Raw genomic sequence first — 16,183 nt, forward strand, 5'->3', positions numbered from 1 at the left:
TTTCATTTGTGGATCCTTATTATCCACCCGTACAGTAGGTGGCGGCATGCACATCCAATTGTTGCGAACGCCGTTATACCAGAGAAGAAGAAAAACAAGGTTCTGAGAAGTACAGGGGGTTCTTGTTAAAAATGGTAAGGGTTAAGGTTAGGGTAGGGGTTAAGGTTAGAGTTTAAGGTTAGAGTTTAAGGTTAGAGTTTAAGGTTAGAGTTTAAGGTTAGAGTTTAAGGTTAGAGTTTAAGGTTAGAGTTTAAGGTTAGAGTTTAGGGCACAGACGTCCCAAGAATCTCGGATAGGCCTAACCAGTATAGGGATAGCAGCGCGCATTCGTGTACTGTCTCTTTAAACGCGTAATTTTACTCTGCTCATGCTCAGAGCTTTGTCCAGGAGTTTCCCTGTCGAAAACCAGCTGTGCGAGTATCATCACGTAAGGAGGCGATCGTGTTGTTATTCATCGGTGAATAAGGCTTTCTCTGACAAGGATTACAATAATTTTTATGCAAATAAGCGTCATTATCTTCAGTGAAGGGGTCTAAACTGAAAGTGGGAAAAAGCGGAACGGAGAACGGTCAACTTGATCTATTTGTCCGGGTTGCTGCATTCTCCACCGCAGCGAACAACATCCACAACCGACTCTTGCAATGGAAATTGGGATCCAGAACTAACATCCCAGGATCAATCCTGTGACCTTTTATTTTCTTCCAGTTTTTCGGGAAGCATTAGGATGGTGAACTTGAAAATTGCTTGGAAAATACTTAATTTAGAATACAACTTAGAAAACACACCGATTTTCTTTGGTTTTTAAAATGGCTTCTTAGCCTCTGGGAATAACGCTGTGAGCATTCATTAACGTTAGTTCAAGAAAGTTTAATAGGAGTGCATAAAGTCAGTGCACATTTGCAGGCTTTGTTGTCTGATGAGAGATGCTTTAGTTGCGGGACTCCAGCAATATGCTCAGACTCAGCTATGTTTCTATAGCCAATAAATAAGCCAATTTGAATGTTTGAGTGTATTTCGCTTCATGGCTAGGCTATCCCACGCATACACCAAACCTTTGCTTACAAATTATTTATTACCGATAAGTGACATTTTAATTGAGTCACTCAATCTGTGAATAAGGAAGTCTTAACCAGAAAAGGAGACCTTTACCTGTTTCTAAAGTAAAATGGGAGGGGACTGCCGAGGAATGCATCTATGCACATGGACTAGATATCCAAATATGCGACCCCAGGACATCAAAATATATTTGGGGGCATTCCTTATGCTGTACTTGGTGTTTTACACCGAAGCCACAGTCTCCAAGTCCTGTGATAAAAATTGCTTTTCTGGTAAATGCATCAATGGAACTTGCGTCTGTGACCAAGGATGGGTTGGAGCCCAGTGTCAACACTGTCAGGGAAGATTCAAGTAAGTATCCGCAAATATACTGTTTCAAAGTAACATTTTAATGGAGTTGTTTGATCCAGACTACTTTCTAACCAGTGTTCAAAGACAAAGTCTACTTTCTATTACACCTGCTACGTTAAGTTCAAGTCTACTAGACATCATTACAACCTCGTTCGGTCGAGAGTAGCCTATTAATGACTTGCAGCTAATCACAGACCGACAGTACGGTATGAAGACAGGCTAAAGCTGCTTCTCCAGTACATGTCATGGCGACGTTGGCAAGCTAAGCTGATGCGTAGAAATACGTCATCGTGTCTATAAAGGTCGTCTCGCGCCCAATTGCGCATGTGTAGGCCATCAAATCACAGGCACTCCTTCGATATAAAGTTGTTTTTGACGAAAATTAAAACGTGTCCGTTTGTCAATTTCACGAGGGTGGAATAATAACATGTTCAAGTACTTAAGACATTGGCTCGAATCTAGGGTGTGCCATTTAGATTTCGAGAAAATGAACAACTAAAGGAAGAATGTTTCACTTTTCTCATTGACTTTTCAAACCCTGGCCTGGTTTTTTTCGTAAGCGTTCCCGGAAGTCTCGCGATGTTGCTCTTCTTCTGGGTTTAGAAACTATGCGCGGATGCTTATGAATCACCAAACAATATCAAGAGCAGTGACACCTTAACCCCGGCGCATTCCTTTGCTATTACTCTCTGCCACGCTACAATATAAAGCCTTTACATTCCATTCAAGGGTGGTAAATGTACAAATTATTATCTTTGTGGATTCATATCGATTTTCCAATCAAATATCCCTGGCAACAGTCACCTTAGACTCAACAGACAAATATACAGCATGTCAAATAACATTTTATTTGTCACATACACATGGTTAGCAGATGTTAATGCGAGTGTAGCGAAATGCTTGTGCTTCTAGTTCCGACAATGCATTAATAACCAATGAGTAATCTAACCTAACAATTCCAAAACTATTACCTTATACACACAAGTGTAAAGGGATAAAGAATATGTACATAGAGATATATGAATGAGTGATGGTACAGAACGGCATAGGCAAGATGCAGTAGATGGTATCGAGTACAGTATATACATATGAGATGAGTAATGTAGGGTATGAAAACAGTGGCATAGTTTAAAGTGGCTAGTGATTGATGCATGTATTACATAAAGATGCAGTAGATGATATAGAGTACAGTATATACATATGAGATGAGTAATGTAGGGTATGTAAACATTATATTAAGTAGCATTGTTTAAAGTGGCTAGTGATGTAAAAAATATATACATTTCCATCAATTCCATTATTAAGTGGCCGGAGTTGAGTCAGTGTGTTGGCAGCAGACACTCCATGTTAGTGGTGGCTGTTTAACAGTCTGATGGCCTTGATATAGAAGCTGGTTTTCAGTCTCTCTGTCCCTGCTTTGATGCACCTGTACTGACCTCGCCTTCTGGATGATAGCGGGGTGAATAGGCAGTGGCTCTGGTGGTTGTTGTCCTTGATGATCTTTATGGCCTTCCGGTGACATCGGGTGGTGTAGGTGTTCTGGAGGGCAGGTAGTTTGCCCCCGGTGATGGGTTGTGCAGACCTCGCTACCCTCTAAAGAACCTTATGGTTGTGGGCGGAGCAGTTTCCGTACCAGGTGGTGATACAGCCCGACAGGATGCTCTCGATTGTGCATCTGTAGAAGTTTGTGAGTGCTTTTGGTGACAAGCCAAATTTCTTCAGCCTCCTGAGGTTGAATAGGCGCTGCTGCGCCTTCTTCACGACGCTGTCAATGTGAGTGGACCAATTCAGTTTGTCTGTGATGTGTATGCCAAGGAACTTAAAACTAGCTACCCTCTCCACTACTGTCCCGTCGATGTGGATAGGGGGGTGCTCCCTCTGCTGTTTCCTGAATTCTACAATCATCTCATTTGTTTTGTTGACGTTGAGTGTGAGGTTATTTTCCTGACACCACACTCCGAGGGCCCTCCTCCCTGTAGGCCGTCTCGTCATTGTTGGTAATCAAGCCTACCACTGTAGTGTCGTCCGCAAACCTGATGATTGAGTTGGAGGTGTGCATGGCCACGCAGTCGTGGGTGAACAGGGAGTATGGGAGAGGGCTGAGAACTATCCATGTAATTTTTGTGGTCCTTGTCATTGAGGCTTGCTATTGCTGGCAATTCATGGCTGACTACCTGTATAGATCGAGTGGAAAATAGTGAATTCCTACTCCACGTTAAGTGTTGTGATTGCCAGTGTTAGGGAAGCTACTCTGGACATATAGTTTACCAAGCTACCAATTACGTCACTCTGGAAGATGTTAAGCTACTCTTTAAAAAATATTACTTTACTTAATTAACTAAAGTTACTTTGAAAAAATAGTTCACTACATCCAAACTACTTAATGTTGAAATCTCATTTCTAAATCTGAAATTTCATTCACTACAAATTGCAATCAATCTGTTGTTAATGTGTAATTTAGCCGACCAAACACAAAAACGATGTTTCAAGTGAGATTGGTAGGTCTAATGCCGAAAAAGAAAGGACATTTTCTAGCATAAAATGTAGTGTGTAGTTCAAGTAGTTAGCTACACCGCTATATGGTAAACAAGTAATTAACTACTGAAAACACAACCAAGATTTGAATTTAGTTCGACAACCACCAAACTATTGCAAAACTACTCCCAAACACTGGTGATTTGATAATGAACACATTACTTATTGTAACGTCGTTCGTCTGTTGAATGAAGAGAGTCAGACCGAAATGCAGCGTGTAGGTTATTCATGACTTTAATGAAGGAATTGCGGTACATGAAACTGAAATACGAAAACAACAAACGGAACGTGAAACCTATTACAGCCTATCTGGTGACTACAACACAGAGACAGGAACAAACACCCACAAATTACAACGCGAAAGTCAGGCTGTCTAAATACGGTTCTCAATCAGAGACAACGACAAGCACCTGACTCTGATTGAGAATCGCCCCAGGCAGCCAAGCCTAACTAGAGACACCCCTAATCATACACAATCCCAATTACTACAAACCCCAATACGAAACACAACATATAAACCCATGTCACACCCTGGCTTACCCAAACATATACCAAAAACACAAAATACAATGACCAAGGCGTGACACTTATTGGTGGTAGATTGAGTTAAAGTGTGTAAACTATATTATAACTGGTCCACATGATTGGAAATAGTGAATATGTAGACTTAGTTGATTATGATCAACCATCCCTGAGTCAGAGTTGCTTTAGGGGAGGGCCTACAGATTTTTTTCCCTTTAGTACAGGTCTTGATTGCTTGTATTGGCCTATAATGTGCGGAGCTGAGGTCACCTCCCCTCTTGTCAGAAGGGAATCAGCACCGTAATGCCATCATGCAGCTACTTTCACACCTTGACCATCTGTCAACATCCTCTGGACTTGCAATTTAAAAGAAAAGGTAGACACTACTGGGTCACACTTGTCAAATCTGTGTTGAATTGGGTTAAAACCTGCATGTCCATCATCAGGATGCAAATAACAGCACATTTTAATCCCTTAGATTAAATCTATTCAGGAAATTGGTCACACTTAACAGTACATTTCCCAGGCAGATGTGGTTACATGGAATATATTTTTATTTGATTATTAGCAACAGGTGAAGTCCTTTCATACAAAGTTGTGGAACTATTTCAGTGCTGCAATATTACTTAGGCCTATCTGCATTACTTTGTAACTACTGTGAAATAACTCATTCCTGTCAAATTTCTAAAATACCAATCATATATATGAACTAAAGACCACTTAATCTACTAATCTAGTCTAATATAAATTTAATCCATATTCATCAGAGGATATTCTTTACCTCAATCTTTTGGGATTTTATGGGTCATGGATCCAGTTTTATGTGGGACTAGTAATGTTTTTGGGAGGGTAAATGGGGATGTGCAGGTAGGATGGTTAAAAATAGTGTATTGCCAGGTCATGTGAGAATGGGAGCTAGATCTTAACCTGAGTGGGGCACTGAAGAGAGATTTTAGGCAGCAATTTAGTTTTAAACAGCCTATGTGGCATTGATATGAGTCAGAAACATTCATTCTAGTGTCAAAATGTACTACAAAGTGTAAATAGGAAAATGTTGGTGATAAAGTCAGTCTCCTCTAAAACTGAGTTTTGTGAGTATGTCACAATTTAGTGGAAGGGTGAGTGTGGATTACCCAGTGCTGACTAACAGGAGAGAAGTAGCTGTGCTGATTGCGCTCTATCAGCTGCGCCCGCTATATCCAATAATAATAATAATATATGCCATTTAGCAGACGCTTTTATCCAAAGAGACTTATGTGTGCATACATTCTACGAATGGGTGGTCCCGGGGATCGAACCCACTACCCTGGCGTTACAAGCGCCATGCTCTACCAACTGAGCTACAGAAGCAGCCAGAACCTCCAGATAGTGAGACAGACCTGCCCATTACGTGGCGCCTCATGTCGCCCATGTTATGTTGAACTCTTGGTCCTAGGCCCTTTATTAAGTGGCCACTTGCTGATTGATGTGTTTTGATAGTGTAAACCACTCAAGTTTGCCACTTTTTGTGGCAAAATTTGAATTGAGACAGAGCGCACTTGTATCCAAACTGCAACTGCATTCGGGAACATCTCATGTTCCCCCGTAACCTGTTTGGTAACATGATTCCCTATGAAACACTGCCAGACAAACGTGCACACACTAGTAATAGATAGTGTGAAAGTTGTAAGAAACAAAACGGCACAGAAGCGCACACATTGCCACTCGCCAGTGACTTAATAAGCTGATTGTGGCCTGGATGCTCAATGTGCCTGCAAGCAACTAGTGATTTTGGGCACTGATAAACAGTGTGTAACTTGTGATTTATTTACAAAAGTTTGACAGCTTGCAGATGAGGTTGTAGATGTGATGTTATTCTCAGAATAACATCACATCTCAGTCCTGAGCACGCAGCCAAACTTTCCTGACTCGACTGTCTGAAGTGCACTGATTAGTTTTTCATGCACATTTTTTTTTTAACCTGAGAAATACACCATACACCTATGTTGGCTATGCTGTTGCTATGGTGACTTAGGAGGGACAAACAGCAGTAATTGCCCGGGTACGATATGCAAACATAACACACTCACATCAAACCACACCCCCCAAGACAACTCTTGTTTAGCATTTCCTAATGAGCAATCTTCAAAACGAGGCCAAATCAGGAAGTTCAGTCACCTTTTAATGAAGTGCCACCACCTGTGATTAAATTAAAGCTGGTCATTTCATCCCACTCAAACCCTTCAGTATGTTCATGTTATCAACCAAAAGTGTTTTGTCCTTACCTTTGCTGATTTATAAAGGGGCAATCTGCACTGGCTACATCCATTTTTGGATTTATAAATGAATTATATACCCATTGATTCTTAAAGAATATAACTTATCAATGCCTTATTAACTTTTATATAAGTGTGTTTTACTTCTATGTTTGTAAACATTGTAAATACAATTAAAAAACACTTTAGCCTCAACATGGTTACAACTCTAATTTTGATATCATGCATGGTCAGACCTTGCATCCATAGCTCTGTGAATTTGAGTTGTTTCATTTCTCCAGACCCATCACTCAGCGGTGACCGCTTTGTTATCATTTCAACTTCGGATTGGCCCTTTAATGTCCATGCTGTCTGTATTAAGTTCTAAAATGGACCACATTTGAATGCCATAAATGGCAAGTGTACAGTTCCTGTCTGGAATCCAGTATAATTAATTGGACAATAACGGGTTCATTATCAGTGTCAAATAGTGAAGTTGGAAGGGCTCCCAAGTGGTGCAGCGGTCTAAGGCACTGCATTTCACTACAGACCTACAGACCCTGTTTAAATTCCAGGCTGTATCACAACTGGCTGCAAGTTGGAGTATCATTGGGCGGCGCACAATTGGCCCGTCGTCGTCTGGGTTAGACTTGCCAAGATAAATAAAGGTGAAATAAATAAAAAGTGCACGGAAGCTGTGGGAGGTTCAAAGTGCCAATCAAAGAGAGAATGAAAGATACATAAAAAATAAATTGTTGTGCATCACATCAGCGGTTCGATTGTTTTCCGCGAATCATCTCACCTGTGGATGGCATACACAATGTCAGGGGGAAATCGGAGTTTAGCAGAGTGGAAACCGCTTGCTGAGTTGGTCTATTGATTTAGTTATCTGTGATTTTTTTTTTATGGCACTGCGGCCCCTCTAGTCTGTTTCCCTGAGTGTGACTGTCTGACTGCCACAGGCTGGTTGCTGCAAATGGATTCAGACAGGCAGATTACATCTTGCAGTTCCACCCATACATTAATTATTCACACAAACAAACAGTTACAACCCAGATGCTGCCAAAACCAAAATGCAGACTATGAGCACTTGTAGGCATCCTAAATAAAAAAAGATGCTCATAATCTTACAGCCTGGTAGAGGTCAAATTTAAGTTTGTTGTTTTTAATGCAGAACTGAAAAAATGTCTTCTCTCTGACAGTTTGACTGTCAATGAAGGACTTTTGAAATTTTATTCTCAGTCTCGTTATTAGAAACAGTGAGGGTTACGAGTGGACATAAAGTTGAGGAGATTGCATCCTGCTTGGCCCATGCACAGTCCATTTGAGAAGTATTCAGACCCCTTGACTCTTCCCACATTTTGTTACGTTACAGACTTATTCTACAATGGATGAAACCATTTCCCCCATATCAATCTACACACAATACCCCATAATGACAGAGCAAAAATAGATTTTTTGAAAATTTTGCTAATCTATTCAAAATAAAAAACATAAATACCTTATTTACTTAAGTATTCAGACTCTTTGCTATGAGTATCGAAATTGAGCTCGGGTGCATCCTGAGTCCAAACTTGAATGTCCAAACTGCGCAATTGGGGGAGAAGGGCCTTGGTCAGGGAAGTGACCAAGAACCCAATGCTCACTCTGACAGAACTCCAGAGTTCCTCTGTGGCCATGGTTGTCATTCTGCAAGGTCTTCCCATCTACCAATCAGGCCTTTATGGTAGAGTGGACAGACGGAAGCCACTCTTCAATAAAAGTTACATTTCAGCCCGCTTCGTTTGCCAAAAGGCACCTGAAGGACTCTTGGACCAGAAATAAGATTCTCTGGTCTGATGATACTAAGATTGAACTCTTTGGCCTAAATGGCAAGCGTAACGTATGGAGGAGACCTGGCACCATCCCTGCGGTGAAGCATGGTGGTAGCGGTCAGAATCAAGGGAAAGATGTAGGGAGCAAAGTACAAAGAGATCCTCGTGCTCAGGACCTCAGACTGGGGCGAAGGTTCACCTTCCAACACCTTCCTAAGCACACAGCCAAGACAGCTCAGGAATGTCTTCCAGACAAGTCTCTGAATGTACTTCAGAGGCCGAGCCAGAGTCCGGACTTGAACCCGATCAAACATCTCTGGAGAAACCTGAAAATAGCTGTGCAGCGACCCTCCCCATCCAACCTGACAGAGCTTGAGAGGATCTGCAGAGAAGAATAGGAGAAACTCCACAAATACTGGTGTACCGAGCTTGTAGCGTCATACCCAAGAAGACTCGGGGCTGTAATCGCTGGAAAAGGTGCTTCAAGAAAGCACTGAGTAAAGGGTCTGAATACTTATGTAAATGTGATATTTCCATTTTTCATACTTTTTAACAAATGTGAAAAAAAATATTTGAAAAAAACCAAACATGTTTTGTCATTATGGGGTATGTATGTAGCCTGATGAAGGAGAAAAAACAATGCCATTAATTTTTGAATAAGTCTATAATGTAACAAAATGTGGAAAAAGTCAAGGGTTCTGAATACTTTCTGAATGCACTGTATACTCCCACACTTTACTCTCCTCCCTTTCTCTTTCTCAATGTCTTTCTTTCTTTAATCAAGCTAGAGCTAGTTGCACCAACAACCTATTGCTCCTGTTTTTAAAGTGCTTGATGGGGGTGAATACAGTACTGGTATATTGTGCACTTAGCGAGGGATAATAATGTGCTTCTCTTTCAAAGGAAACTTGTGATATGGAGGATTCAAGGCCTCTGTTCTTTTAAACTTGCCTTTTTAAGACTTTCATAATTGTAATTTCCCGGACTCTCATCCCATTACAAACATGCTGAGTGCATTCATTTAGTGCATTTATTTCCCAAGCAGCACTTGCTGGTGTCATGTGCACTGAATTAATCAAACATTGTACAAGTCATTGAACTCTGAAGAGAAGATTCAAGTATTTGTAAATCTCTATAGAAGCTGTACTTGCCTACAGATAAAGTCATTCCCACCAGGAATAAAATCCCAGTTTGACAAAAATATATGAGAATCACAAAGTTATGGACACAATGTCAATCAGAGCATCCTGGGAAGGAAGAACATGCAGTATCTAATTAAGGAGCTTAGATATTTCTGCTTCTCCTCATCTCACTCTCTCCATCCCCTCATCTCCCTCGCTCCGTGCCCTCACCCCCCCCCCTCTCCATCCCCTCATCCACCCCTCTCCATCCCCTCATCCACCCCTCCATCCCCTCATCCACCCCTCTCCATCCCCTCATCCACCCCTCTCCATCCCCTCACCCCCATCCACCCTCTCCATCCCCTCATCCACCCCTCTCCATCCCATCTCATCCACCCCTCTCCATCCCCTCATCCACCCCTCTCCATCCCCTCATCCACCCCTCTCCATCCCCTCATCCACCCCTCTCCATCCCCTCATCCACCCCTCTCCATCCCCTCATCCACCCCTCTCCATCCCCTCATCCACCCCTCTCCATCCCCTCATCCACCCCTCATCCACCCTCTCCATCCCCTCATCCACCCCTCTCCATCCCCTCACCCCCCTCTCCATCCCCTCCATCCCCTCATCCACCCCTCTCTCCATCCCCCCTCATCCACCCCTCTCCATCCCCTCATCCACCCCTCTCCATCCCCTCATCCACCCCTCTCCATCCCCTCATCCACCCCTCTCCATCCCCTCATCCACCCCTCTCCATCCCCTCATCCACCCCTCTCCATCCCCTCATCCACCCCTCTCCATCCCCTCACCCCCCTCTCCATCCCCTCATCCACCTCTCTCCATTTCTTATCTGTATTTCTAGAAGTGGTTGTAAGCTGACTAAGCTCTGAGGAGCACCATGGACACTGCGATGTAGAGACAAAATGAACACATTTACAATCTGTATTCCTTTCTGCATTTCCCCCATCTAGTCTATTTTCATTTGTTGCTCCTCAGTCCGTCAAGTCCTGATGTGCTTGTCTATAACCTCGCTTGGGGTGTGGAATTTGGAAATGGATCATAGCGTGCAAACTGAATCTAGTGAGCTCATGCATATGTAGACAAGAAGGGGAATGAAGTGTCCTAAACATGAAGGCCTTCTTTCCTGCACGGACAGACTGAACAGCTCTGAGAGGGGTAAATGGGTGAAGGCTTTGAGAACGAAGTGATTGTACAGTTGCTTTGAGACCATGACACTGTATTTATAGAGCAGAGAACATCAAGTACTTCTTTTTACACGGCCTCACTTAGTTTCCTCTGCATCCAAACCCTCTGGGGGTGTCCTGGAAATGGTGTCACATATAGAGACTAGGTGGTGGGAAACAGCACTGCACAGAGTGGACTGAAAGAGAACTACTGTACATGTGTGCCTGCAAAAAGTACAGTAACATTACTGGTTCCCGCTCACCTTATATTGGTCAATACTCTTTTATAAGGATGTGATCTCTGAATATGGACACAATTAGGGCCTCTAGATTTCTACAGACATATGAGACCTTTTAAATGAGAATGGTCTCCTCACAAATTCCCCCAGAGCTCCTCCCCACTAGAACATATGATATGAATGCACTATATTGTATTGGGTTGCTATGTGTCTTTTAATACTATGCATACTGTAATGTACTGATATTATTTTTTAAATACTCATGACATTAGATTTAATTTGTGGTCAGTAATGGATGGCTATCATGTGGTGGACTGAACCATTTGATGACTGGGATACGGGAGACTCAACATCTAAATATTCGGACCTCCAATAGGATTAACTGTAAAACAACATGATTTTAAAGAGCATGTCCGATATAAATATAGCCATGTTGGTTTGTCATCCCTATGTATCAAGATAGTCTGCTCTCCCAGCATCATCAACAATGAAGACAATTCAAATACACCCAGGTTACATTTAAGTTTAAACAAACCTTGATGTCTGACCAGTTTGTACTGTAGAAATGGCTTGCCTGTCCCAGGTTGATGGGTAGTGTCTGTTCCAGTGTTCATGTGTGTAGGGAAGGGTTGAGGGAGGGAGGGAAGGAAGTGGTAGGAGTCTAGTTCTCACAGGCGTAGCCTACATATTTTGTTTGTCTGAGAACACGGGAGTAACCTCTTACATCACCAAACATGTGTTTGTCATACAGCACTGTATTTGTCATACAGCACTGTGTGTGTGTGTGTTGTAATTTATGCATGTTTAAGCCTCAGGCGGGGTACAGCTGACGGCTGCTATGTTTTTGTGCACAGTGAACTGAAATTGCCTACGTGTGGAGCTGAGCTGTGTGTTTAAAGGGTAGGGTGGGGGAGGGCTGGATGGCCATCTGTCCAGAGAGCACGCTAATCCTGATATGATGAGAGCGAAGGCCTTGTCTCATGTAGGAACACACACACACATACACAGAGTTCCAAATGCATGTGTGTAACACATGACTCATGCCCTCCCCGTTTTCCCAGAGACTAGAATGCCTTGAGGTACCAACAATGTCACTCTCTTTTCTGTGATCATCACCATGGGATTGTCATGGAGAATGAGAGAATGCTTGTTGTGATTTGGAAAGTGGAACAATGGGGTCTGCTTTCTTTCTAAGTTGTTTTAATCAATGCTTGTTTCCATCTCTGTTGAGTATACCCACTGCCTTTTGGTGGTTGTCATTCTACAAATGTAGATCTGTGTATGTATGTATATGCAACACGTATATACAATGTCTTCAGGAAATATTCATACCCCTTGACATTTAGTTGTTACAGCCTGAATTCAAACTGGATTAAATAGATTTGTCTTCTCTCACCAATCTACACACAATGCTCAATAATGACAAGGTGAACTTTTTTATATTTTCTAATTTAAGCACATTTTTTGGGGAAATGAAATGCAGAAATCTCTCATTTACGTACAGTACCAGTCAAAAGCTTGGACACACCTTCTCATCCAGGGGTTTTCTTTATTTTTACTATTGTAGAATAATAGTCAAGACATCAAAACTATAAAATAACACATATGGAATCATGTAGTAACCAAAAGAGTGTTAAACAAATCAAAATGTTTTGTTATATTTCAAAGCCTATTGGATGACAATTTGTTCTTTACTAAGACAAAATATTTCATAATTGACTTTTTTTTTGTACAACATGGGTACAGCAGATCCCCTTATTGTATGGGACACTTTCAAATGTACTTTTAGAGGCCATTCAATAAAATACTCCTCATTAAAACAAAAGCAGTTTAGATCAAAATGGATTAGACTAGACTTATAAAGGAAATACGGGAAGTAAAAGAGCAGGTAGATGGTAATGGAAACTACTATAGAGGCACAAAATAGGTTAGAGAAAAAACAAAAATAAATGGAGGTACTTATTCAATAACGATGAAGTGTAATGTATCAAAAATAAAGCCAATTGGATGGAAAATGGTGAAAAATGCACATTTTCTTGAATCTTCAACATAGAAATTCTATCAAAAATAATTTACAGAAACTTGTTACAAATGGAGTTATCCATGATTCACCAAATTATATTTTGAAAGAGGAAGCAAAATATTTGAAGCATATGTTTTCTTTTCGGTCTTCTCTATTTCCACTGAATTATGTTAACTATGATTTCTATCATAATAACAATAACGTAAAATTAACAAATTTACAGGACCTGTGTGAAGGCCAACTTACAGAAGAGGAACTTCTTGAGGCAATAAAATCTTTTCAGTCTGAAAAAACCAGGGCTTGACGGTATACCAGTAGAGGTACAGTGCCTTGCGAAAGTATTCGGCCCCCTTGAACTTTGCGAACTTTTGCCACATTTCAGGCTTCAAACAAAGATATAAAACTGTATTTTTTTGTGAAGAATCAACAACAAGTGGGACACAATCATGAAGTGGAACGACATTTATTGGGTATTTCAAACTTTTTTAACAAATCAAAAACTGAAAAATTGGGCATGCAAAATTAAGTTAATATTTTGTAGCGCCACCTTTTGCTGCGATTACAGCTGTAAGTCACTTGGGGTATGTCTCTATCAGTTTTGCACATCGAGAGACTGAAATTTTTTCCCATTCCTCCTTGCAAAACAGCTCGAGCTCAGTGAGGTTGGATGGAGAGCATTTGTGAACAGCAGTTTTCAGTTCTTTCCACAGATTCTCGATTGGATTCAGGTCTGGACTTTGACTTGGTCATTCTAACACCTGGATATGTTTATTTTTGAACCATTCCATTGTAGATTTTGCTATATGTTTTGGATCATTGTCTTGTTGGAAGACATCTCAGTCCCAGTCTCAGGTCTTTTGCAGACTCCATCAGGTTTTCTTCCAGAATGGTCCTGTATTTGGCTCCATCCATCTTCCCATCAATTTTAACCATCTTCCCTGTCCCTGCTGAAGAAAAGCAGGCCCAAACCATGATGCTGCCACCACCATGTTTGACAGTGGGGATAGGGTGTTCAGGGTGATGAGCTGTGTTGCTTTTACGCCAAACATAACGTTTTGCATTGTTGCCAAAAAGTTCAATTTTGGTTTCATCTGACCAGAGCACCTTCTTCCACATGTTTGGTGTGTCTCCCAGGTGGCTTGTGGCAAACATTAAACAACACTTTTTATGGATATCTTTAAGAAATTGCTTTCTTCTTGCCACTCTTCCATAAAGGCCAGATTTGTGCAATATACGACTGATTGTTGTCCTATGGACAGAGTCTCCCACCTCAGCTGTAGATCTCTGCAGTTCATCCAGAGTGATCATGGGCCTCTTGGCTGCATCTCTGATCAGTCTTCTCCTTGTATGAGCTGAAAGTTTATAATAATAATAATAATATATGCCATTTAGCAGACGCTTTTATCCAAAGCGACTTACAGTCATGTGTGCATACATTCTACGTATGGGTGGTCCCGGGGATCGAACCCACTACCCTGGCGTTACAAGCGCCATGCTCTACCAACTGAGCTACAGAAGGACCATTTTAGAGGGACGGCCAGGTCTTGGTAGATTTGCAGTGGTCTGATACTCCTTCCATTTCAATATTATCGCCTGCTCAGTGCTCCTTGGGATGTTTAAAGCTTGGGAAATCTTTTTGTATCCACATCCGGCTTTAAACTTCGTCACAACAGTATCTCAGACCTGCCTGGTGTGTTCCTTGTTCTTCATGATGCTCTCTGCGCTTTTAACGGACCTCTGAGACTATCACAGTGCAGGTGCATTTATACGGAGACTTGATTACACACAGGTGGATTGTATTTATCATCATTAGTCATTTAGGTCAACATTGGATCATTCAGAGATCCTCACTGAACTTCTGGAGAGAGTTTGCTGCACTGAAAGTAAAGGGGCTGAATAATTTTGCACGCCCAATTTTTCAGTTTTTGATTTGTTAAAAAAGTTTGAAATATCCAATAAATGTCGTTTCACTTCATGATTGTGTCCCACTTGTTGTTGATTCTTCACAAAAAAATACAGTTTTATATCTTTATGTTTGAAGCCTGAAATGTGGCAAAAGGTCGCAAAGTTCAAGGGGGCCGAATACTTTCGCAAGGCACTGTATATCAGACCTTTTTTGATGTCCTGAAAGATCCATTATTAGCATGTTTTAATTACACTTATACAAATGGTAGACTTTCCTTTACTCAACAAGAAGGTCAGATTTCATTACTACTAAAACAGGACCCAGGTGGTAAATATAACGATCCAGTCCATTTAAAAAGACTGGAGGCCTTTAACACTTCATTGTTGTGAAAATCCTGGTGGAATGTATAGCACAATAGAATAAAAAAGGTTCTACCAGATGTTGTTCATCCTTATCAGACAGGTTTATTACATGGAAGATATATTGGAGATAATATACAACAATTACTTCTTCATAGCAGATTTTGAAAAGGTGTTTGATAAAGTACAACTAGAATGTATATATAAAGTAATCCATGCCTGGATTACGTTAATTTTGGTGAATCTCTTATACAATGGGTTAAATTTATGTATCCCTGCACCGTCTCATTGAAAATCTGGAGCACTTTTCTAGCCTCTCAGGATTAAAACCTAGGTTTGACAAGTGTACCATATTACGTATTGGATCGTTAAAAATAGTGTACACTACCTTGTAGTTTACCAATAAAATGGGAGGATGGTGAAGTAGACATACTTGATATACACATCTCAAAAAAAATATATGAACTTACCAGAATGAATTTCAATAGAAATTGAGCAAAAATAGATAAGATTCTGCAACCAACGAGAGGTAAATACTCGTCTATTTATGGAATGTCACATTGATTAACTCTTTGGTCCTATCACAGTTTACTCACTAATGGCACTGCCTACTCCAGTGCCATTATCATATTAGCAAAAAATATTTCATTTTATTTGGAGTGCTAAGCCAGACAATTAAACGTGCCTATTTATATAATGAATATGAGTTTGGGGGAGGGGAGGCTAACATTATTAAATAATAAAGCCAGAAACCTCTCATTAAAAGCTTCACTCATACATAAGTTATACTTCAACTCAAATGGTTCTCCAGTAGATTATTATTGCTCCTTTGCACCCCA

The 16,183-nt window shown here is 41.0% G+C and overlaps 1 protein-coding gene across 4 annotated transcripts in view; it reads left to right on the forward strand.

Annotated features, from left to right (window-relative positions):
* Positions 1-234: 234 nt before the first annotated feature.
* LOC124041180 (attractin-like protein 1) overlaps positions 235-16,183 on the forward strand; it is a 368,532-nt gene continuing 352,583 nt past the window's right edge. Inside the window, exon 1 of one of the 4 annotated variants that reach the window (XM_046358452.1) lies at positions 235-1,407. In XM_046358452.1, the coding sequence (XP_046214408.1) occupies positions 1,166-1,407 (242 nt within the window). In that variant the 5' untranslated portion in view covers positions 235-1,165. The remainder of the gene's footprint in view (positions 1,408-16,183) is intronic. The other 3 variants (XR_006839890.1, XR_006839889.1, XM_046358453.1) reach the window with 3 other exon arrangements.

The sequence above is a fragment of the Oncorhynchus gorbuscha genome, linkage group LG08, assembly GCF_021184085.1.
Source record: "Oncorhynchus gorbuscha isolate QuinsamMale2020 ecotype Even-year linkage group LG08, OgorEven_v1.0, whole genome shotgun sequence".
In the NCBI taxonomy this organism is placed as follows: Eukaryota; Metazoa; Chordata; class Actinopteri; order Salmoniformes; family Salmonidae; genus Oncorhynchus; species Oncorhynchus gorbuscha.